At 46.9% G+C, this 24,125-nt stretch overlaps 1 protein-coding gene across 2 annotated transcripts in view; it reads right to left on the bottom strand.

Annotated features, from left to right (window-relative positions):
- Positions 1 to 1,724: 1,724 nt before the first annotated feature.
- The window catches only part of scn1lab (sodium channel, voltage-gated, type I like, alpha b), a 35,099-nt gene continuing 12,698 nt past the window's right edge, over positions 1,725 to 24,125 (bottom strand). The window contains exons 8-33 of one of the 2 annotated variants that reach the window (XM_047331938.1): positions 22,155 to 22,474; positions 21,934 to 22,052; positions 21,580 to 21,669; positions 21,138 to 21,266; positions 20,294 to 20,385; positions 19,058 to 19,345; positions 18,301 to 18,364; positions 17,682 to 17,823; positions 17,379 to 17,585; positions 15,979 to 16,257; positions 15,316 to 15,657; positions 14,705 to 14,828; positions 14,391 to 14,629; positions 14,123 to 14,296; positions 13,171 to 13,527; positions 12,553 to 13,080; positions 9,472 to 9,610; positions 8,952 to 9,106; positions 8,695 to 8,868; positions 8,334 to 8,456; positions 7,267 to 7,542; positions 7,095 to 7,148; positions 6,818 to 6,955; positions 5,271 to 5,375; positions 4,888 to 5,158; positions 1,725 to 4,791 (exon numbers count right to left, since the gene is read on the bottom strand). In XM_047331938.1, the coding sequence (XP_047187894.1) occupies positions 3,599 to 4,791; positions 4,888 to 5,158; positions 5,271 to 5,375; positions 6,818 to 6,955; positions 7,095 to 7,148; positions 7,267 to 7,542; positions 8,334 to 8,456; positions 8,695 to 8,868; positions 8,952 to 9,106; positions 9,472 to 9,610; positions 12,553 to 13,080; positions 13,171 to 13,527; positions 14,123 to 14,296; positions 14,391 to 14,629; positions 14,705 to 14,828; positions 15,316 to 15,657; positions 15,979 to 16,257; positions 17,379 to 17,585; positions 17,682 to 17,823; positions 18,301 to 18,364; positions 19,058 to 19,345; positions 20,294 to 20,385; positions 21,138 to 21,266; positions 21,580 to 21,669; positions 21,934 to 22,052; positions 22,155 to 22,421 (6,069 nt within the window). In that variant the 5' untranslated portion in view covers positions 22,422 to 22,474 and the 3' untranslated portion in view covers positions 1,725 to 3,598. Of the gene's footprint in view, positions 4,792 to 4,887; positions 5,159 to 5,270; positions 5,376 to 6,817; positions 6,956 to 7,094; positions 7,149 to 7,266; positions 7,543 to 8,333; positions 8,457 to 8,694; positions 8,869 to 8,951; positions 9,107 to 9,471; positions 9,611 to 12,552; positions 13,081 to 13,170; positions 13,528 to 14,122; positions 14,297 to 14,390; positions 14,630 to 14,704; positions 14,829 to 15,315; positions 15,658 to 15,978; positions 16,258 to 17,378; positions 17,586 to 17,681; positions 17,824 to 18,300; positions 18,365 to 19,057; positions 19,346 to 20,293; positions 20,386 to 21,137; positions 21,267 to 21,579; positions 21,670 to 21,933; positions 22,053 to 22,154; positions 22,475 to 24,125 lie in introns of those variants that run through there. The other variant, XM_047331939.1, reaches the window with a different exon arrangement.

Below are 24,125 nucleotides of genomic sequence, written 5' to 3'. Positions count from 1 at the left end.
AGATACTTCTCTCAGGAGGGGGTGGAGACCAAAAGATTCAACACCAGTTCAACTCCAACATTTCTCTCTAGAAATAGGCAACTTGTTGCTTTGTACTTTGTCCACCACTGCAAATAGCCATTCACTCTCACATACTCACTTATGGTCGATCTAGCGTTTCCAATTAGCCCCAATCTCAATGCTTCTGGACCCTTCGAACCGGGATGCGAATCCAGAACCTTCTTGCTGTGGGGCGACAGCGCTAACAAAGTACATTCACTATTGTCTGTGCACGTTATTTATCATTTTACAGTCGTGAACAATGAGATAAAACTGCACTTTATTCCAGTTCTTGCTTGTGTCACGTGAATAACTCTGTCTGGGGGCCGAACGTTCGTAATGTACATTTTCATAATGTGTGAATAATATTAATAAACTTTTTAACATGTGTCTGTGTTCAGTGATTGTGTTAAGCAACTACAGGCAGAAGATAAGAAAATAAAAAGATATATATTTCTACCAGTAGATGGCGTCTGTTGCTCAACATCTGACTTCTTCTTGCCACTAACATCCTTGAGCAGGAGGGGGTGAATATATTATTTTGATTTTTTTTCTCTGACGTCAGTAAATTTGTTGATTACATGATGTCCGCCTCACAACAATCTGTGACATCAGTTTTTTTCACAGAACCTCTGTCGTCTGTCTGCAAACTGATTTTTTTCTCAGTTAAACCATAAATAATTGCATATTAGCGAGGACGTTGTGACGTCAACACACCACCTGTATGGTTCTGTCCTAACTGCTGTGTCATTTATACTCCTCCACTAAATTAGTGTCACCTTGTGTCCTCCGGAGGGCGCCGCTGAGTTAACATCACTGTGGCTGAGGCTGAGATCAGTCGGGCCCTGGAGGAGGAGGATCCCTGGTCTCACCTCGATGACCAGTCCTGGTTAACGAAATATTTTCATGGCTCATTGCATAACCACACAGCAAACAGGTGCTGGACACAACACACACTGAATTATGATCTGAAGCGTACAGTGGTGGATTTCATTAGAAACACAAGGTCATCGTTTGACCTTTTCCTAAATCATCAAACCACTGAGATCCAGAGTGTCGGGCGCTGGAGCAGGGAATACCTGGTGTGTGTTTTTTTCTGCCCCCCAGCAAGGTATTGTGGGTAAGCAGGCTCAGAGACGCTGCTGATCAATCACAGACAGGAGAGCTGTGATGTGAGGTTGCCAGGCAACAGGAGGGAAGCAGGCACAGGAGCAGCAAGGCGTTCGGAGGGTGGGGGTTGTCTCGGCTTCTCCACCTCCGTCTATCCCAGCGTCACCGTTCTCCTCCTCGAGTCTGCATGATGTGGACGAGACACTGACCGTGAACAGACTGGGATGTTGTCAGAACACTTTCACGACTGAATATGTTAGAAAGACAAACTTCCCCGTTGTGGCACGAATAAAGGAATATCTTATATGTAGCGCTTTTAAAGGAAAAACAGTCCCTTAGATAAATTCCCAACTTCTCCAGCACCCTTCTTTTCTTTTACTTCCTGAGGATGTTAAATCTAGCCTTTGACATTGATACACAAAATCGGGGTTCTAGTCCAAATGTTGGCAACATTAATATATCTGCCTGTTGCATAAATGGGCAACTGTTTGCTAACACATTAGCAGCATCAACATGTTGAGACTCTTACCTCGTTCCGTCTCCTCTCGCCTCACAATGAACGCATCCTGCAAAAATACGCTTCCCAAAATATTTTATTTTGGAAATCTAGATTTTGTGTTTTCTCGCCACATCTTTGGTTATAACAAAAGAGGAAGAAGTCACTCGTCACATTGTAAATTGATACATAGTTGGTTTTTTTTGTGTGTAACATGTATTTGAACCACATGAACGATCCGGACCCGACCAAAGATAAAAAAAACATTGAACAAAGAAAAGGCCGCAAAGGAAACTGAGAAAATAAACAAGCATTTACAAAAAATATGTTGTTTATTCTTTTGGCTTTAAATGATATTACCATATGAGCGGACAGTAGTCACTTCTTGCATGCAGTTCACTAAAACACTACAAGCGCAATGAGAGATGGCTACTGGTGGCTTCATGGTTCGTATCTACAGATGTGGGGAACATACATGTGTTTGTGTTACAGTGCAGAAAGGAGAAAAGAAAAAGAAAAAAAACTTCTAGAAAAAAAGTAAATCAAATCCAAAGACTGGAAAAATGGACTCCTATCTACAGTAAAAATGTTATTTATATCAGTACGACCCCAGTTGCACACAAACACACTCGTTCACATAAAGAGAGACGCTTACATTCTGACAGTCTCTTACAAAAAAGTACACAAAGACACTCACCCACACACACACACACTTACACGTACGACCGCCACACGTGGTATTACATAGCAGTGGGGATTAAAAAGTGCTCTTACGTAAAATGTAAGTGTGATACATACTGTGGGCCCAAATAGCGATATTATTTACAAACCAAAGCACTACATTAAAACCACTCGCTCCTCACTTCAGACGACATGGATGTCATACAAACTATCTTGTGATATTTCAACCGTTAAATGTGATTTCACGCTAGGAGCAGTTAGAAAAACCGACTGGTGTATTTTTATTACTTAAGATAAGAGGAGGAGTTGGGATGGAGGGTCGAGTGGAGGACAACGGATCAGTCCGACGAGGCGCTGCGATACGACAGAGGATGAACGATCACGTGCGAGTGTCACCTCAAGGAATTCATTTTGACATATTAGGAAAAACGCTAATTTACTTTGTCGCGAAGAGTGGGATGAGAAGATTAATACCATCCTCGTGTTTGTGCGTTGACTAACTATGCTAATGGTCGACTGGTTCTCATCTCACTCTTTCAAGAATGAAACGAGCGTGTTTTCCTGGATGTCAAACGTTTCCTTTAAATGTACCTCATTCCTTCTGCCTGCATACATTCAGCTTCTCTGGATCTAGAGACTTGTGTTTTTCTGTTGACATGGGGAGGTGGTCGTCCAGACAGAAGCTCAACACTGACACCTCAGACGGTGGTTGCAGTTTCCAGCATCGACCCTTTCGGCCCTTGGTGATTTGACGACAGTGAAAGCTGTGGACACATTCGCACGATGACGACGCAAAGAAGTAGAAAACATTCTTTCTCATAAAAAAAGGAGGGAAAAACTATAAAAAAAGAAAGAAATCATAATAATAATAATGCAGAGTACTTGTTAAGTGATACAGCGATTGTTAAATTCAAGACACTGGATTTATATTAGTAGCAGCAGCACTAGCTACAGACAACTTAACAGTACACTCAAGTGTGTCAGATAGTAACAACAACCAATAGGAAAATCACAAGCGTTTAGCAGAGGCTTTTCTCCGTGTTCCCCTCAACTCTGGCAGTGTCTGCTGGATAATTAGTTTCCATGATTCCCCTCTGAGAAGACCAAATGAATTCATCTATGACATAATCGCACTCCTTTAGGCCTACCTGACATAGCAGTTCTCAGCTCCTAACAATCAACACACAAGCTTACACACCTATCTACCCACCCGCCTTTAGAAGCTGTAAACAAGTGTCTCTGGTTTCATGTTTTGTTCCTTTACAAAAAGTCTTATTTCTTTTGTTCTTTCAAGTCTTTCCCTTTGTTTTCCTTTTCAATATTCTCCTTCTCGTATTTGTCCTTGTCTGATTTCGTCACACTGTTGTAGGAGGGCGGGGACGCCGTGGACGGGGTCATGTCCGTTTTCTCCGAGGTGGAGTTCTCGGTGAACTTGCTGATGACCATCACGTCCTTGTCGGGGTCGCGGATTCCTTCCTTCAGCCGCTCCTTGTAGAGGGTGGAGGCCTTCTTCATGGCCAGGCGCATCATGTAGCGGCGGAAGGCTCTCTGGATAATCACGGCCGACATGTCCTCTTGTTTGCGGCGGAGGGTGGTGGTGATGGGCTCGTAGGACACCTTGGAGGGGTTCGAGGCCATGAAGCGCTCCTCCATCTGCCCACGTAACACGTCCATCTCGCCGCCCTCACCCAACACTCGCTTGGTGAAGGCAAACAGGATGTCAAGGCAATGGATGCGCTCGCCACTTACCATCGGCAGATCCATGGAGACGAGGTGGATCATGTTAGGCTTGGGCATGCGCAGCGGTGGATCTAGAGCATCTGCAAAGTCAGAAAGCTTGCTGTACTCCATGAACTGCGTGGCATCGGGGTCAAAGCGCTCCCACACTTCGTAGAACATCTCAAAGTCGTCTTCGCTCAGGGGCTCGGCGCTCTCCTCCGTGGCCACGCTGAAGTTTTCCAGGATGACGGCAATGTACATGTTGACCACAATGAGGAAGCAGATAATGATGTAGCTGACAAAGAAGAAGATGCCCACTGACGGGTTGCCACAGTTGCCCTTGTAGTAGTTGCCCGGGTGCTCCATCTGACTGTCACAGTCAGGCTCCCTCTTGTTCAGTATGGGCGCCAGCAGGCTGTCCCACCCGGCTGAGGTGGTGATCTGAAACAAACAGATCATACTGTTCCCGAAGGTCTCGAAATTGAACATGTCATTGATTCCTGCCTCGCGCTTCACGTAGGCAAAGTTGGACATGCCAAAGATGGCGTAGATGAACATGACAAGAAAGAGAAGGAGGCCGATGTTGAACAGGGCAGGAAGCGACATCATCAAGGCAAAGAGAAGCGTCCGGATGCCCTTGGCACCTTTGATGAGACGGAGGATGCGGCCGATCCTGGCCAGACGGATCACTCGGAACAGCGTTGGGGACACAAAGTATTTCTCGATAACTTCAGATAAAAACATACCTGCAGGAGCACAAATAAATAAATTAATCATCACATTAAGCACAACCTCACTGCATCGTCGATGGAAAACGAAGACGCATTCAAACATCTTCTTACCTACGATGGACAGGATCACCACCACAAAGTCAAATATGTTCCAGCCAATGGTGAAATAATAGTGACGCAGGGAGATCATCTTGAGCACACACTCGCCGGTGAAGAGCACGATGAAGACCATGTTGATCCAGTAGAGGATGATGTCCATGTCGGGCGTCTGGTCGTCCGTCTCCACCATCATGGTCACCATGTTGAGGCAGATCAGGATCATGATGACGATGTCGAACGCCTGCTTTGTGATGCAGTCAAACACGCAGGCTTGAAATGCATTCTGGGAGGGAAAGGAGGACAAGAAACAGGGAAGCGTTTGATATTTTACACATCCACTTGTAAGAACCAAAGAACTGGGTGGAGCGTGCATGTCTGAGCTCGTGGGATCTTACAGTTGGCCGAGGAATAGGTTTTTGTGGTTTCTTGGAACCGAGCTTCTTCATGGCGTTGTAGTATTTCTTCTGCTCCTCCGTCATGAAGATGTCCTGACCTCCAAAGTAAAAGGGGGAACAGCAACACTTGGTTATAACCTTGACCGGTAGGTTGGTCCGCTGTACGGAAGAGGTTGAATCTTCCTTCAGATGTACAACTGAAACGTTTCTAACTAAATTTAATCATATTTTCTATCTAGAGGAGACTTTCTGGTTCCATAAATTAATATTAGGCTAATATAACGGCTAATTAGTGGAAGACGTGAGATCCCCTCTCACTATCGTACGGCCACACATCACACTCACTGCTCACCGAGTGTGTGATGTGTGTCTGGAGGGGAAACCGGTATCGACACTGAACAACCATCTGTGTGACGCCGTGGCCGAGGGGCTGCTGAACCAAACCAACTGATCCTGTGTCTCAGTCAGTCACTCAGTCAGTCAAGTCAAACCCGCCGGCACGCGAAACAAACCCCCTCCCCACATCTCTCCCTGCCTCCCACCCTCCTCCCCCCCTGCTCCCTCTCTTGGGCGTTGCCAAGGCTGCTTGGTAGCGCTTGGCTCAATGGAGGACAGATTTCCAAACTACATTCTCTGTGACACTGCATGTGTATAAATATATGTGTGTGTGTGTGTGTGCAGGGTGTTTCTCAGTGACTCATGCACAGTAATCCCGGGCACCGATCGGCACCGTGCTCCAGATAATCACTATTCTGTAGCTCAGTTCTTTCTTTAACGCAGCTGTGCCTCTGCTTCGACAAGCTGCTGTTCTTCCAGATCCCGCCTCAGAGTCAGTCTTTTATTCAAAATGATGATAATAAAAATCAATGGCTCATTCAAATCTTTGTTTCCGCAGGATGTTATTACAAGGTGCAGACAAATGGTGAGGTAGATGATGGTCGGTCGTAAATCTCTGTAGCATGATTACTTACACTGTTGTCGAGTCCCAATTCCATGCTACAGTACATTATAATTGTAAAGCATGTTTTCTGCATACTTATTTATTCATAGTAGTGTTTTCTACTGACAGGAAACACCTGCCGTCAGACAACAATCAATTCAACTGAACAAAAGGTTAATAGTGGTTTCTGTTCGTCTGATAAAGACTAATAAAGACAGCTCCCCCATTTTGTACATCAACAGCACACTCACAATCCAAACCGGAATATTTTTCTATATATTATTGTTTCATTTAAATGGCAAAGGATATGGCAGGAAATGAAGGAACTGAACGTAGAATAAATTGTTGCGGACAAACAATAGAAGATCGTCTGCGTATAAAGATACAAACGTCAAATCTCTTTGTGTTATCGCTTCAAATTGGGATTATTTAAGTAAATGTCCATACTCTCACCTAGTTGAAGAGTCTGGTCACGACTGTACGTGATAACCATTTTTCAAAATATATGCATAAAACTGAGATTTCAAAGCTGAAGGAGATAAAGTATCGGATGTAGGAAGTTAATGTTTTTACACTTGATGGAAAATGTTATTTTAATGCAACTCATCTTTTTCTTCTGCTGGTTGAAGTTGTCGATGATGACACCGATGAACAGGTTGAGGGTGAAGAAGGAGCCAAAGATGATGAAGATGACAAAGTAGAGGTACATGTACAGGTTCACTTCATATTGCGGCTGGTCCTCCACCTGGAACAAGCCAGATAGATATAAATATTAAAAAAACGTTACTGGCTTATAGAGCTGCGTGACAAAGAAAAATAAATCAGCTGATTGTACAACTGCAGTCGCATGTAAAATTCCGATCCGCTTAGTGAAACAAACTTACGTCTCGAGAGTCGACGGCTGCATACATGATGTCCATCCAACCTTTAAACGTTGCCTTTGAGTGGATGAGAAAAGAGACAGGGTGAACGTCTGGATGGCCTCATTACGTCAGTGATACAAGATGTTTTCCAGGGTTCATGTGTGAAAACCTGCTCACGATTAAAAAAACTCACCACTTGCAACAGAGCCAGATATCCGGCCCCGACGTTGTCAAAGTTGATCTTGAAGTTCTTCCAGCGGGCGCTGTCGTTCACCAAGTTCAGGCAGTCCGTCTTGTTGTTGACGACGTGCAGCGGGAAGATCTCGTCCGTGGTGGTGTTGACGCAGTAGTAGTACTTCCCTGCGAACAGGTTGACGCCCATGATGCTGAAGATGAGCCAGAAGATGAGGCAGACCAGCAGCACGTTCATGATGGAGGGGATGGCGCCCAGCAGCGCGTTCACCACAACCTGGAGAGGTCGAAGCGCACGGGACAAAGTCAGCGCTCGCCTGTCAATCAAGTGGTGGTCAAGTGGCCATTACAATCAGCTAATCACTTAACTGCTCTTAAATACAACATGTGCACACCTGATTGGATTGATGCTTTCAGAGGCAACGCTGATCTAAAGATTTACAGTCTTCATATATTATTCAAAGCTTGATTTAATCTGTTCTGTTTGCAAAAAATAAAGCTCTTGGCATCATGCATATCTACAAAGACAATTTAACAACATGACAGTTGGAAAGAGGAAGAAGGAGAAGTTGGAGAGGCAAAGAATTTTAACATTTGAAAGGTAAAAAAGCAAAACAGAAAAAAACCTTAGAGAGGCGGGATGAAGTCACAACATTTTGTTTAACTGTAAATGAAAAAAACACAACACAACAAAGAAAACGATTACAGGTCAAAGGCACCACACGTCAGAAAACAAGCTGAGAACAGCTATAGTACATACGCTAATCCATCGACACAATGTGAAGAGAGTCATGCAGAGAGAAGAAGAAGCACAGAGCCGAGCTGCGAGGAAAAGATCAACTTCTACAGGAGTTTTAACGGACGTGCAGTCGTACGGTCAGATGGGATAAAAACAATTTAATGACATTTGTGTCCGACTTAAAGAAGCATGTTTTATGAAAAATGTAAAAAATCGTGGGCGAGCTGAATGCAGCTCGTGGACTTATGATTTCAGCTTGCCCACGAACAATCATATAATCCTTTACAAGTGTTTTTTTTTCTTGTCGTTATTATTCCTCATGTCCTTACCCTCATGCCCTCAAACCGAGACAGGGCCCTCAGGGGCCGCAGGGCTCGGAGAGTCCTCAGAGATTTGATAGCGGTGATCTCAGAGTAGCCCATGGCGTTGGCCACGAGGCTGACCAGGGACACCTGAGAGGAGACAGCGTCAGAGACGAGCGGGTCGAGAGGTGAGACATGAAAAAGGTTTCCTCGGCCTCGGCGTTTGAACAAAATGGCGGATTAAATGATTGGTCTGAGCACAATGAAAAGATCATTGTGACATTTCAAGAAATACATTTACAGAGTTTTCTTTTTTGCCACAAGTTATCACATATTGGTGATCTGAGGCAGATTCCTACCGCACGAATACATTCAACAGTACACATACGTCTACGATGAGGAAGTCCAGCCAGCACCAGGCGTTGGTGAAGTACTTGACGAAACCGTACGCCACCCACTTCAGCAGCATCTCCAGAATGAAGACGTAAGTAAAGACCTTGTCGGAGAACTCCAGCATCGTTTTGATCGTCCGCCGCTGCTCGATGTAAATGTCCTCGAACGCCTGGACACAAGGGGAACAGGTGATGAACAGACCGCTGGTGGGATTTGCCCTCGAATGTCAAAGTGGGTCGGAGCGTCACTCACCAGCGCGCCACTGCTGAGCAGGATCATGAATATGATGAAGGATTCAAACCAGTTGTGCTCCACTATGATGAAGCAGGTCTTCCTGAGATTCCACCAGGTCTTGTATTTGTTGCCCTCCTCGTTGACCTGGCAGCACTGGAACCTGCTCACACAGCCTGCGACAGGGACCACAGGAGGGTCTCGTTGTAGTGTTTGGTTTTTAAAATCAGGTATTGGAAATGCACATTCCACACAGTTGGAATGCTGCTTTCAGACTCTCAGACTCGAGGTGGGTTAAGATAAAATGTCAGGTTACATTTCAAACCGGGAGAGTCTCACACAGACTCGTTTTCTTTCCGTCCCGCTGAGCATTTGCGTTCACTGTCATTCAGCACACGGGTGCTGAGCACGAGCAGTTAACGCGATTTACTCTGCGTCTTGAAATGTGCTGCCGGAGCGTTTCCTCTCCCACCTCGCGCCCTGGCCCACTTTCCCTCTCCCCATTGTTCCTCCCTGCCCGTCGCCCTCGCATCCCTCTCACCCTCTGTGAAGCAGGCCTCTGGGTCCATAGACTCCTCTGGCTCGAGCTCCACCGAGTCAACCCCGTCTCCCGGGGGGCGAATATCAACCGTGCTGCCCTCCGATGAGCTCAGATGCTGGGGCTCTGCTATGTCGAGCTTCTGCACAGGCGGGGGGGGGGGAGAAGACGAGGGGCACAAAGTTAGACTGCAGTGACTGCGACCACAGAGGTTCAGTGCTTATAGGAGCCAACCGTCTGAGCTGGTTATCATTGTGATGCTATATTCACTCCAGTGCCACAACTGGAGACTAGGCAGTGTAATAGCTCACAGAGTTGGGCTCTTGTTTCATCATCATCATCATCACATGCAGCATCGATCAAATGTACCTACAGGCTTTGTTATTGGTTTTATCTGATGGCTCGAATCAGATTGTGTGTGAACGGATGGCGTGAGGAGGTTGACCTCATGGAAACGCTCTGTAGGTACGTTTGATTTGACCTCAGATTGAGGAAGAGTGCATGCAGTATTCTGGTGCATTATCAATCCAAGCCTGAAATAGAACCAAGCAGAACGTGTCGTATTTTCATGTCGGCTGAAAAATGATCCCAAATCAATTTTCTCTTCTACATTTTGTCCCATTTCCAGAAAGAAAATGCTTTCGTGGAAAACAGATTCCCCCCGCCCCTGGAATCTATAGAGTCCACCCGCAGAATGAGAGCTAAGCATTTTCCTCAGTGACATGAAAACACATTATTTCCATTCCTTGAAAGCAACAAGCTTCTTTCGGTTTGTGTTGAAGTAGACGGATAACCACATTAGCATACCAGCAAAAACCAGTTCTGTGCACTGTTGATAAGACAGCATGTGGTCTGGCAGTTGTTTTTTGGTAAGACATTCTATAATTAGCACCGATGCAAACCCAGGAAACAAACTGGACTAAGTTTGGTACTCAATGATGTGAGGACAAGTGTGGCTGCTGTTGCAAAGTTTCTTCCCTCTCTCTCTCCTCTGAAACCCTGAAACCATCTTTGTTTTGTTTTTGAGCAGTAATGTACATTACAACATCATCTGCGTACAGTGAGACTTTTTTGGTGTTGTGAGGCGTCCTGTCTGTTTCTCTTTCGCCTGGTGTCTGATCTGTCTCGTGTGTGCAGGACAGGAACATGTCATCCTAGACAGTGCAGCAGCCCTGATTGCCGTGGGACCCGGCTAATACGGCGTGGGAATGATGGAAGCATGCTGCTCAAAGGCCGTGTGATTTTACCTATCATACTTTCATCAGAACGAGACATGTCAGATTTTGTTGGCTGTGGTTCGACGACATGGTAGTTGCAGTGAAACACAAAGTGGATAACACATGGCATCCGAAAATAACTGTATTTCCAATTTTCTTCAATTAATTACGACAAATTACACACATTTTAAAAATTAACTTGATTCCATATAAGCTGCCACGTGTTATCGGCTTTGCAACTCTGCAAAAACCTGCATTTGTGTTTCAAAATTATCTCCCTGGAAAGAATTCTCCAATCATTCCACTAAAATCTGAGTTTCCCAGAAAACATGTACGTAAACAACTATTACATGTGCGTGTGTGTGTGTGTGTGTGTGTGTTTGTGTGTGTGTGGGCTACGAACCAGACAAATGAATTTTGACCGACTTCTCTTTCTGCTCCACCTCCCTCCCTCCCTCCCTTCCTTCATTCTCAAGCTCGGAAGTGTTGGATGCCAATCAAGTCCCAAAAAACCAAGTCAAAACCAAGCAATGAAATCAAAAGCAAACATCATGTTGGATGAGTTTATAAATCGATGGAAGAATGTAGTGTTGGTCATTCCTAATGGTTTGTAACTGCAATACAGTCTGATGCTTGGATATAAATCATGAAGTGGCGGGGGGGGGAGGGTGTAAAGGGTAAATGTTACAGCAGTGAGTGAGCTGCTGTACGGGAGAAGGGTAGGAGGAGGGATAAATAAAGCAAAAGAGGGTGGGATCGGGGGACGGAGGGCAGACCAGGCAAAGAACGAAAATGGGCAATCCATTGAAGGTATGAGAAAAAAGATGTCGTTGGTCTGTAAATGGCATAGGCAGTCCTCATGGTTAGTGCTATGGTACAATAAAATGCTCTTACAATTGTCCTCTCACTGAAAACCTTGAGAGCGTCTGTGACACGGCTGCAAATAACAAACGGGGGGTTAAACAACAGTAAGTCACACACACACCAAGAACAGCCAGAATACAACCTCACAAAGTCTGCGTCCGCCGACGTGGAGATTTTACACCGTCACTGACATGAGACACTCACCCGACACACAGACAGCAAACACCAGATGCATGAATTCATATTCACTGTCTGTAATTTGACTTAATTGGCTTTTTTCGAAAAACTTCACCAGGCCCTTTGCTACAGGGCGTAAAGATCAGCGGTGACGTGACAATGAGCATTTGGTGCCGTGGCTAGAGATAGTCTCCAGAGATGTTGTGAATCGCGGGAGGGTTGGCACCAAACCCACATTGGCAGGTTGACACCACCGGGGAGCTACCGCGTCCCAAAGCTCCGTCAGCCTGGCGACACGAAGCAGCGAACCTGGCGTCTGCTTTGCGGCAACAGGCGACGAATTACTCCCAGAAAAAATTGAAACGACTTATGACGTGAATGTTACTGTATGTGCCACTGGGAGGGGTTTTAATTTGTTGCTTCTGAACAAACTGATAATCCATTTTGGTACATTTGGAGAATTTCCCCCAAACCATGAAACTATGATGACGATGAGCTGTACACACTGACACACACAACCTTATGAATAGAAAGTGAATCTGATACATAGGTCAAAAGCAGGTGAGTCATTATTTGTCATGGCTGTTCTTTGATTTCATGTCGAGAGCTTTAGATTGACATAAGATTCCCTCAGTAAAACGATGACGCATGAACAAATGAGTCAGGAGGTTATTTTTTAAACAGTCTAGAAATTTTCCCTACGCATATCTTGACATATTCGTCGTCTTGACTTAAGTTTGGTGTTAGCTACTACACACATTAAAGGAGCTAATCAAATACAAAATGCTGACTGGAGACGTTTCCGTCGCTCAGTCGCTCCTCTTACCTCTTTACTTCCTTCTACGTCCGACGAATCGCTGCTGAAATCTTCCGTGTTGAGGTTCTCGAAGTCGGACTCGCCCACAGCGATGGGCACCGTGACTGTCAGGCTGGGGTTATGAATAAACGACATGTAGTCACATTCCTCTACGGGATACTTCACCGGTGAGTCCCCGCCAGGCCTGACCCCGACCACCAGGGGCCCCCCTGGCCGCCCATTGCCCTCCGTCATGTACACCCTGCTGGGCTCTTTGGTGATCTCCACCGAGGTGTGGTTGGAGATGCAGTTGCCTTTGCCGTTGCTGTGCAGCTCATCCAGGGGTTTGCTCTCCTCCGCCAGACCAGATCCCTTTCCGCCGCCGCTGAAGCACAGGCTCCGGAGGAACTGCCGCACCGCGCCCTTGAGAAACGCGAAGCCCCGCTGGATGCGGCCCACTGCCACCTGCAAGTTGTTCATCTCGCTGTCTTCGTCGGTCGCTGCCAGGTTGTCAGCGCTGAACGAGCTCAGGAGGAGAGCCAGGAACAGGTTTAGAACCTGGGAAGAAGTGAATTCTGAATTCAGCTCGAAAAACACAGGTGTTTATGGAATGTTAATAGAAAAACAAAGAGGGGGAGATCGCCATACCACAAGGTTTCCGATGACCATGACCATCATGAAGACGATCAGGCACATGCTCTGTCCCGCCACTTCCATGCAGTCCCACATGGTCTCGATCCATTCGCCGCACAGCACCCGGAACACGATGAGGAACGAGTGGAAGAAGTCGTGCATGTGCCAGCGTGGCAGCTCGCACTCGTCGGAGATCTTGCACACACACTCCTTGTAGCTCTTGCCGAACAGCTGCATGCCGACCACGGCGAAGATGAAGACGATGATGGCCAGGACCAGAGTCAAGTTGCCCAGAGCGCCCACCGAGTTCCCGATGATCTTGATCAGCATGTTCAAAGTGGGCCACGACTTGGCCAGTTTGAAGACCCTCAGCTGTTTCAGAAGGAAAATAAAATACATGAATAAATAATACAACTGTAAAGTCTCGAGCACTAAGAGAGCACAGCAGTCCCCCATGGCTGAGACCCATCTCTGAAAGTTGGTGGAAGGATGAGACTTGGGCAAAGACAGAACGCTTGGATTGATTCATGGATATTGAAAAAAATTCTGGCATATTTAGGGGACTGTTATCTCTGAGTGTGCGCAATTTGGTGCGACTTGATTGAATCTTCAGGGACTATTGGGTGTTGGCGGTTGTATTCGCTGTACTGAGGGACATTCTAGGTATTGCATGTTTTTGTGACTATGAAAGCAAAGAAAAGATCACTAACTGCTCTCCAACTGCACAACAGCTGTGAAATAAAACTAATCAGTTGAGCAATGAAAAACACACAATGCCCCGAAGGCCACAGCATCTCTCAGTGGGACCTTAGATATCCTGCACAAAAGCTCATTACATCATCACCTCGTCAACAACATGAATACAATCGGCCTCAAAGAACAGTTTCATGCGAACCTCTTCTCATAAAACAGAGCAGATCTATCTGGTAAAGCAGCTCCTCTAAAATAAAACGCTGCTTGGTCTCACCAATCTGAAGGACCTGAGCACCGACAGGCCTTCTACTTTGGACAAGCCAAGCTCCATGAGACTGAGGCTGACGATGATGCCGTCGAAGATGTTCCACCCCTCCTGGAAGTAGTAGTAGGGATCCAGGGCTATGACCTTGAAGCACATCTCGGCTGTGAAGATGCCTGTGAACACCTGGTGGCAAAACAGATATTTTTTTACAATTAATGCAAAGTTTCTTCAGATTTCCGTCCAGTCTGACTTTGTAGGAACATCGCAGGACACTTGCCAGGTTCCCGACTGAGAGGACGGTGTCGAATTCTTTGGTCATGGGGTAATGCTCCATGGCCATGAAGAGTGTGTTGAGGACGATGCAGATGGTGATGGTCAGGTCCACGAACGGGTCCATGACCACCATGTTGACCACCTCCTTGATTTTCAGCCACGCCGGACAACAATCCCAGATCAGACAGGTGTTGGCAAATCTGTACCAGCAGGGGGGGCACTTCTGTCTCGACTCCTCGAGCTCTGGAAAGAGGAGAGTTGGTTATTAAATGTATGGTATGAAGGATAAAATGAGAACTTATATTGTCTGATCCAGACCTTCCATGGTGTTGGTGAGGATACTGGCCACACTCATGGCTCGCTGCCGGCCCCTGGGTTCATCCACATAATCCTGGTGGAAGCCTGAACGGCGCTTCTTCAGGTCAGTGTCCGTAGTTGTTCCCTGGAAGAATAAGAATAACATCAAACATCAAACTCTTTAGTTCTGTAGTACCTTGTGAGTGAGAGAAGATAGACCTTTATCATTCTCATTAGTTCATGAAGACAACAAACGCTCCAGCTCATGTCAACATGATCGGAAGTATGAGAACACACGGTGGCGGTGTGCAAATGATGAAAACGTCGATAGTATTTTTCGGTATTTGCAAGTTTTGGCCAACAAAAGAAAACATGAATTGATGCTGAAGAAGAACATGGACGTCTGAAGACGATTTCATCGGAATTCATCGAACAGTTTGGAGCAAAAAAGTAATTTGAATTGGATTTAAGTCTTCAGGCGGAACCAATGGACTTGAGAACCACAATAAAAATATGGAACATTGCTAACCTTCATGACAAACACATATAAAAGGGATGGGAATTAAAGGAACGTTGGGATATAAACTTGAGGAAGGTCAATGGGAAGATAAATCATAGAACAACGAAGTCACCTCGGGCAGCAGGAGACCTACGGGCGAGGTTGTTACAGACGTTCCACCGACCAACGACACCACGCCGTTGCAGTCGACGGCGCAGTGCATCTTGCCGTTGGCGGGCAGCAGGACCCGCGTCGCCCCCAGGCTTGTCTGGCTGACGGCGCTGCAGCGGCGCTCCAGGCGGCGCGGCAGGAACAGGGAGCCCCGGCGACTGTCGCTCTCCTCGAAGGTGCTGTGCTCGTCGTCGGCGAAGTCGTTCTCGGAGCCCATGTCGCGCGCGCGGCCACGGAAGCTGAACAGGCTGGTCCGGCTGTTCCTGCGAGGCGAGAGCAGGGATCCACGGATACTGAGGAGAGACTGAGAGAGAGGAGGAGAAGCTGGGTTAGAGAGAAAACTTCAGGAGGAGCAGGAACGTAGTTTGACAGGGCAGAAAGGAAGAAGATTATATCTTGTTTGTTTAATCTGAACAAAAACTGTCGAGCCATGCTACTGTTTGTCTCAAAATGCAGAACTATTCCTTTAATTTACAGACTTTATACTGAAATTAGTGCGAATAAAGTGATGGTGACTGTCCATATTTGTTGTGAAAGGTTTTCATGACATGGTGATTGGACAGATGTGACAGAATGAGCCAGGTGAGGGTGACTCTGCTCCGTCAGGCAGGAGGGAGGCGTGTACCTGGTTGGGGGAGGAGCATCTCTTCTCGTACGACAGCCGGTTGGCGTCGATGGAGAAGCGGAAGCTGGATCTCTTGATGCTGTCCTCGGACTCGGACTTGTGGAACTTGCGCACCCCCCTCTCCTCCTCCTCCTCCCTCTGCCTCCTCTTCTTGCGCCTGTTGCGTCGCTCCTTGGCGCTCTTCGAGCTCAGCTTCGACGTCCCCGACGACGACTCAGAGGCGGGGCCCGCTCTGCCGCTGTACTCCCCGCTCTCCGTGGCCGCCGCTGCCGCGGCAACCTGCCAGCCAATGGGAGCAAAAACACAGTTGTCATGGCGACCAGCAGTGCCTGTGTCTCAGAGGCTCTGGTGGAGAAGAGAAGCTGGCAGCTGAGAGCAGCAGCAGCATGAAGGGGCAATAAGCTTCACACGGCTTCTAAAAACAGACTGATTCTGAATATTTGCATTATTCGATTATGAGGAAAAAAATGTGGAATAGGTTTTAAAAAATTGCATTATAAACAATTACAAAAAAAATAGTAGGAAACTATTCTCTCAAAAGCCAAGAAATATTGGGAGAAGATGATAATTTAATCATCTTCACTTGAGGGACATGATTAAATTCCATGCATGTAGCATGAACTACTGTAATCTTCACAGGGCGGAGTGGGTAAACAGATTGTATGGTTACAACATCAGTTAAAATATGTATTTTCGTGGTTTATCTTTGCCTCTGAGCCTGGAAGACGATGAGCAGATGATGTGACTTTCCGTTGATGAGGACGAGCTACGACCGACGCTGACAGTACATTATAACAAAATCTAAAATTATAAAGGGGAAAGGCATTCATCTAACATAAGTATATAGCTATATGTTTTAAACCAAATCATAATTTTGGCTACTTCAGAACTCCTTGCGCCTCACCAGTCTGTTTTTTTACTCTGTGGTTTTCCTCTCCTCTGCTTTTACATTTGTCAGACTAAATTTCCAATTTCTGACATTTGCAAGATTCCGTCTCTGACCATGAATTTGAACTTGTCGGTGCAGTAGAACAGTGAACACTGATTGGTTAAAAATAGCCAGGACCATCAGGGAGATTTCTTCCCTTGATAATGAGCCTCTTATTCTGATAACATATTTATTATTAAACCTAGAGTCTGAGCTACGATACTGTCCAACATTTGACATTCTATGTCCAATCTGCTAAGTTTTCCTTCCGCAGCTCAACCGAGGACTCGTGACCCTGATGGGCAGATCAGTCACGGAGGGCGGTGAATCCCTCGGTTGTCTGGGGCAACGCAGAGGACTCGGAGATTCAACAGTTTCTCACCGGTTACATAAAGAGAGATTCTCTCCCGGCCAGTGAAACATCACCGTCGTCGGTGTTTCTAATGTTTGAGATAATCATAAGGTGTCCTGCCTGTGCCTCCTCCTGCTGCCTCTTCAGCTGCTCCAGCATGGCCTGGAACTCCTCCTCCTTCTGCTGGGCCTCCTCGATGGTCGCCTGGTTCTGCTCGTCGTAGGCCATGGCCACCACGGCCAGGATCAGGTTGACCAAGTAGAAGGATCCCAGGAAGATCACCAGCACGAAGAAGATCATGTAGGGCTTCCCCGCAGCCCGCAGAGTCTGACGGTCCAGAGACGAGAGGAGAGAAGAGAAGAAGGTCGATGTTAGGAATTTGATCGGAAAATAGTCACAGAGTTCCGACAGAGTTCCGCCAACCTGCTGGTAGAGGTTTTCCCAGTAGTCCTGGGTCATGAGTCGGAATAGGGAGAGGAAGGCCCAGCTGAAGGTGTCGAAACTGGTGTAGCCGTAATCTGGATTACGACCCGCTTTGACACATGTGAAGCCCTCGGGGCAGAGCCTGTCAGGACACACAGGTGTGAGGAAACAACACTCTGCATCAGGAGGTGTCGTGGGCTTTTTTACACAGAAAAAACACAGACTGCAAAAGATTCATTCTTCTTCTGACAGAAGCATTTGAATTACATGATGTCCCAAAAGAGAACCAATTAAAATTTGGCTTGTTTTGTTTTGTGTAATTTTTACATTTTCATGAATTTCCCAGGGAATAATTAATGGAACTTGATGGAGATGCGAATAAAAATCCGGGGCCTGCTTATTTATTCTTCTTCTGCAACAATCCAACAGATCCATTACAGGCAAAGTGTTTCAACTTGAGCCAAAACACATTAAACAGAAATGCAGCCACAGTTAAACCAGTTCTTATTCCCCGCGAAGACTCCGTGCGCTGGTGAGCGAAGACACTAATTTTGTATATCCTCGCGCTTTTGTGGTGCATCTAATTGGCCATATATAAATAAAACATGTCAAGTCTCACCCGGCGCCGCTGCCGTTCCCACAGAGCAGAGCATCCCTGCGGCCGGGGAGGTAATAGTAGTTCTCTGGAGAAGAGAGGAGACAGAGGGACGGTACGACGGTAAGAGATTTTACTTGGAGGCTTACAGGAAGAGTTCCGGACAATGTCTGGATCATACAGCTCTTCCTGGAAAAGAACTTCAGTGCCTGTCTGGAAGCAGCTTTTGATCTAACAACCACATCTACAAATTAACCAACACAAAATCGCAATCGCGTCAGGATTTTCTCTAAAGGAAAACACATTCAGTGACACTGGTTCGATGCCAGACAGTTTTCATCAGCTCCGTCTCTCTCGCTCTGGCATCAGCTTGTCGTGTAGCTGCTGCGTGTCGTCTCCACGTCCGGCTGCCGGTCAGTGACTCAGCGTCCTCTCGAGCGCCCCGGGCCACCGCTGCTGCCACACAGATGGACTATGGGAGAATGACGGGACGCAGTGAGGGGGTGAGAGTAGAGGCTGTTATTGTCCAGGCGATTATCCGCCGCATTTGCCGCGTTCTCCCACCAGCCGTCGCTGGAGAGCGAGGCCGCTGCTCCCAGCCATCGCTGTCACTCCCCATCAGGCCTGACCTCCCCCTACACCACCACCACCACCCTGACCCATCTCTGCATGTGCAGTAGCCAGTAACTGACTCAGGCCGTCTGGAGAGGAGGCCAACTTGACCCCGGTTAACCCCGATGTGCGCCTGGCAGACATGCGACACTTTCACGCCGTGGCTTACCCTCGTCGCTGATGTACTCCGTCCAGTTGAAGGTGGCGTTCTGCACAAACGTGGTGTTGATCTCCATCAGCGTGTTGTTGAGGAACTCAAAGTCGTCGCTGGTCGCGTTGCTGCTGCCGTTGGTGGCATTGCTGGCGATCGGCAGACGCACGCACTTCTGCCTCAGGTTGCCCATGAAGAGCTGCAGGCCGATGAGGGCGAAGACGCTGAGGCAGAAGACGGTGAGGATCATCACGTCCGACAGCTTCTTCACCGACTGGATCAGAGCGCCGACGATGGTCTTCAGGCCTGAGAGTGAGGGAGGGCGAGGGGGCCGGGAAGGGGACATGGCAGAGTGATCAGTGCCTGACTACTACAGCCACAGGCTTGTATAGAGAAGACGCTACTGATAGCTACTACTTAGCAAGCGGCCATGTTGGATCTGCAGTGGAGGCTCATGTATGAACTGTTTCCCATCATACAAGGCTGATACAGATCACTGCGGATCATATCGTGCCAAGTCAAGTGCTATTATCATTATAAATAAAAAATAATGTTTATGTGTCCTACTGTTGTTTCTCTATGCTATGATTTAAGTATGATATATCTGTGCTGATGTCTTCTGATGATAAAAGCAGAGAAACTGTTCAGCCCAGTAAAGAATAACAGAAAAACAGAAAAATACTCGTACTGGGCTTTGCACTGCTGCAAAAAAAAGAGCCCAACATGTTTAAACTCTAAATGAAGGTCGGACATGTTGTGGAGTTTGATGATCCTCTTTTCCTGGATGGTTTACATGTGACCTTTGTGTTAGTTTGTGATGTGAGGGGTGTTAGTGTTTGGAATGCCACATCCCTGCCACCACTGACCAAGTCACACAATTTCTCCAGAGAAACACACGACATTGAACAGGACGTGCACAGGACCACAGGGAGAGGAGGAACCCTAAACACACACACACAAACGTGCCTGCCACCAGAAAATCGGCTCTTGCAATGTCTCATGCAAAAAGTAAAAAAACTAAAATAAATAGCGCACAAAGGTCTACTTGTACGGACTCCCAAGGCAAGAATAGATTTCAGCCAAAAAGAATTCTGCCTTAAGGGAAGTGTCTAAAAGCTGAGAATCCCGTCAATCTGTGCAGATTGGAGCCAGATTCCAGCTTTTACTGGCGAAGGAACGGCGACGGGAGGTGGGGAAACGCCAGTTAGCCAGTTAGCGTTTCATTGACCCTACGGGCCGCGGTGGCGCTCTCACCTGGGATGACCGATATAGTTTTCAGGGCTCGCAGAACCCTGAAGGTTCGCAGTGCTGAGACATTGCCCAGGTCCACAAACTCTGTGACATATCTGTAAGGGAAGGGAAGGGAAGGGAGGAGGAGGAGGAGGAGGAGGAGGGAGGAGGGGTATTTTGGGAAAAGGGTTTGGGACACACACACACACACGCACACAAATCAAGCACCCACACACATTGAGCAAGACAAAAGGAGGGTGATGGGGAAGGGGGAGGCGGGGGAGAGGAGGGAACGGCAGACGGTCACGCACAGAGGACAAGAGGCAGGAGTGCCGGCAGCCGGCGCGAGCGGCCTTACCTGGGATCACTGAGATAGTTTTCAAAGCTCGCAACACTCTGAACGTGCGCAGAGCGGAAACATTGCCTAGGTTTACAAACTCTGTTATATACCTGCAGGATCAAATGCACAGTTACTACAAAGGGCAGGAAGACGTGACATGAAAACAGCATCATCAATTACATTACATGACAAAATCAGTATTTTTGACATGTGAGTAATACATGGACAGAAGCAGTCACCGTCTACGCTTCATTCTCTAGATTCAAGACATTAAAGTCGCTGAGGCAAATCTGGGCCGAGACACTTTTCATGCTTCGGGGGAATCAGGTCCAGTAAAGAGCAGAGATGAGTTTTTTTTCAGCCATGCTCTCGAAAAACATACAGAGATAAACTACAGATTATCAAGCCCCTCTTCATTTAATCTCATCCCTTCTTCTTCTGCTGGGCTGATTGGCGTTAAAAAAAAGAAAAGAGCCTTTGGTCAGATCCTGTTACGCTGATCCTAACCGTGCTTGTCACAATACTTACGCCATGAGGATAACACTGAAATCCAGCCAGTTCCACGGGTCCCGGAGGAAAGTGAACTTCCCCACACAGAAGCCTCTGGCCAGGATCTTTATCAGGGACTCAAAGGTGTAAATCCCTGTGAATGTGTACCTGCAGAACAAAGAGAGGAAATGAAAACACACACACACACACACACACTGGATGGATTCTTTACATCACCTGCGTCCCTGTCTCCTCAGATCTTATTAGTCGAACATGAGGCTTCTGATAATTACAGTATCTCCTGAAAACGCTGCAGTGGACAGAACTGATCTCTTCTGATAAACAGCCCGTCTGTGCTTTCAGTTTTCACTTACAAAAGCTAACTAAAGATAGCAAACCGTAGCATAATTACGTTTCATAGGTCGACGTATATAACCAAAGAAACATTATTGTTCGAGACTGTGAAGACCTGAGCACTTACTCTACATTCTTGGCCCACTCCGGCGGATTACTGAGGGTCATGAAAGCACAGTTGGTCAGGATGGTGAACATGATCAACATGCTGAACATCGTGAAAAGAAATTAAGTTAAGGAACAATTTGTTTTCAGCATAAATCCCGGAACGTGACTGCAAAACTGACATTGCTCCAATAAATATATTTTTTAAAGAATTCTCTTTGTTTGCCATCATTTTGAATTCACCTGCTCAGCGGCTGTAAAGTCTGAACCAGTCGTGAACTTTAGTTTTCAACATCCACTCATTCAAATCCCCCTTTTGTCTGATAAACCCTTTAATCCTAATCGAGCAGCGACCGCAGAAAAGTGAAAAGGATATGAGTGCACTAAAACTCTAATAGCTATCCTCCTGAAGGGGTTGAAGGGGCTCAGGATGTACAAGGCAGGAGTGGCGTTGAAACGGAAGATAGTCTTCCCACGATTCAATACTATGAAGGTCTGGAAGAGAGAGAAGACACGATTTGTAATAACGCACCAGATGTTTCCGGATCCTGGTTCACTTATCAGCGTTAGTCCTCTGAGAATGGAACTGACACTGACCTTCTGGTTGCTGTAGTAAGTGTCCAGGTCCTCCAGGGGGGTGGACACCAGGTGGGAGGGAGTGTCCCCGTAGATGAAGGGGAGCGACTTCCCTGCCTCCAGGTCGCTGTTGGGCCTCGGCCCGTTCTCATCGTCGTCGTCGCTGCGGCGCTCCGCCCGCGGTCTCCGGGCCTCCTCCTCGGCGATGCGCCTTTCGATGGCGGCCAGCGACTCGGGGACGAAGGGGAGGAAGCTGTCAGGTCCGGGCGGTACAAGCAGCTGTGCCATCTTGTCATCCTGCTTCTTCAAGGGGCGGCGAGGGGCTCAGCTGGGGCAGGGCGCTGCGGAGGGAAGGGGAGGGGGGTCAGAGGTCAGGGCCGGGCTGCTGGAAATAGTAGGTGCGTTCACCCTTTGGAGGTCGACTTATCTTCCTGCATCAGGCTGCGAGCATGAAACTGCCAGGATGAGTTACAGTGAAGGCTCCACCAGAACCCGGCCTGCGCCTCTGATTTATGACGTCACACGCAAGTCAGATAAGAGTCAGATTTTCTTAGAAAAACGCATGAGCTGATTAAACAACACATTCTGGATGTTCAGCATGTTAGAAATCAGTGGAGGAGTCAGAGGCAGAGACAAGTTTGCAATTGGCTACTGCCTGTCGAACGCCGATTAGGCTCCGATCCGATGTAGCATAAACTAGCGTAAAATTAATATTTTGCAGAGCTTGACTGATTTATTGGTTGGCTGATTAAAAGTTCAGTATATTTGATGTATTTGTGGAGTTTTCTTAATTCATATCCATCCGACCATGAATAAATGTATAACGTATATGGTTAAACTGTAAACTATTAATTTTGTTGTTTTGTTTTTGGGTTGGCTTAATTTCGTTTTGTTGTTTTTTGTTGGTTATTTCTTGTAATTTACCGTTAACTGTTGCTATGGTGATGCATATTTTGGAAAAAAATAGGTAGCGCAATTTTCTTTTGCTGCCTATCAGGCTGGGTCTGACTGTTATATTGTCTTATATATGTCCGTGTAATTAGTTCCTATAGGTACCTTATCACGCAAGCAGACGGACATTAGAGGGGCACAGGGCTGCAGCGCAGAGCCACATAAAAGAGCAGCACATTTCACATGCAAATGGTAGACGTGGTGACTAACACACTCTGAGTGCCTCACTGTATAAACACAATAGTCTGGGTTACGTTTTCAGCAGGTCTCTTGTTTCATAACCGACGACCGAGGACTCGACTCCACGGAGCGGAATTATATATCGATATGTCTTCTCTTCGCTTCGTGATGGGTTGAAAACAAAGTTTATTTATGATTCTGTTGCCTTGATTCTGACGTGTGGACAGAGCGGAGGTCAGAGGTCGGGCGGAAGCTTCAGAGCGACAGTAAATATGTGGTCTGACCTCGGAGACACGCCCCTCAGCTGATTCGCAGGGACACGGACAAACAGCCAAAGACCACTGAGCAAAAGACTTTCACACAAACGTTGATTCCTCCCGTCTCAATCTGTTTATTGCTGCACTTTGCTTCATGGACAAATTGGTTTTTTAGAGCGTTAGAGGCAGTAATTCCACTTTTATGGCACAATTAATTAGACGTGAATTAGAAGAGGAATCAAATGGCTGAACTGTAGATTCACTCCTGTCAGCCGTCGACTGTACCGACCCTTGTTCTCACAGGAAATAGCGGGAAGGCGCACAAACAGGATCATCCCCAGAAAGACCCTGGTGAGCCATTATCATCAGATCGGCGGAGCCTCCCTGTCCCCGCAGGTTTGTTCCTCCCGGGGCACCGTACTGGCCCAGAAAACAGGAACCTCCTTCTCTGGCTGAATCTCAAAAGTCTCCTTGAGTTGTCGGTTTGGCTTTTTCCAAAAAGGGAAAGGGAGAATTAATATAGAGAGTCCACCTCAACGACCCATTTTTATTTTCTATTTTAAAAGTCAAGGTCCTTTGCCCTTCAACTCATGAGCTTAGGTGT

The sequence above is a fragment of the Scophthalmus maximus genome, chromosome 1, assembly GCF_022379125.1.
Source record: "Scophthalmus maximus strain ysfricsl-2021 chromosome 1, ASM2237912v1, whole genome shotgun sequence".
Classification (NCBI taxonomy): Eukaryota; Metazoa; Chordata; class Actinopteri; order Pleuronectiformes; family Scophthalmidae; genus Scophthalmus; species Scophthalmus maximus.
Note: the sequence above shows the minus strand (reverse complement) of the source record. Positions and strands in the feature narration are given on the sequence as shown.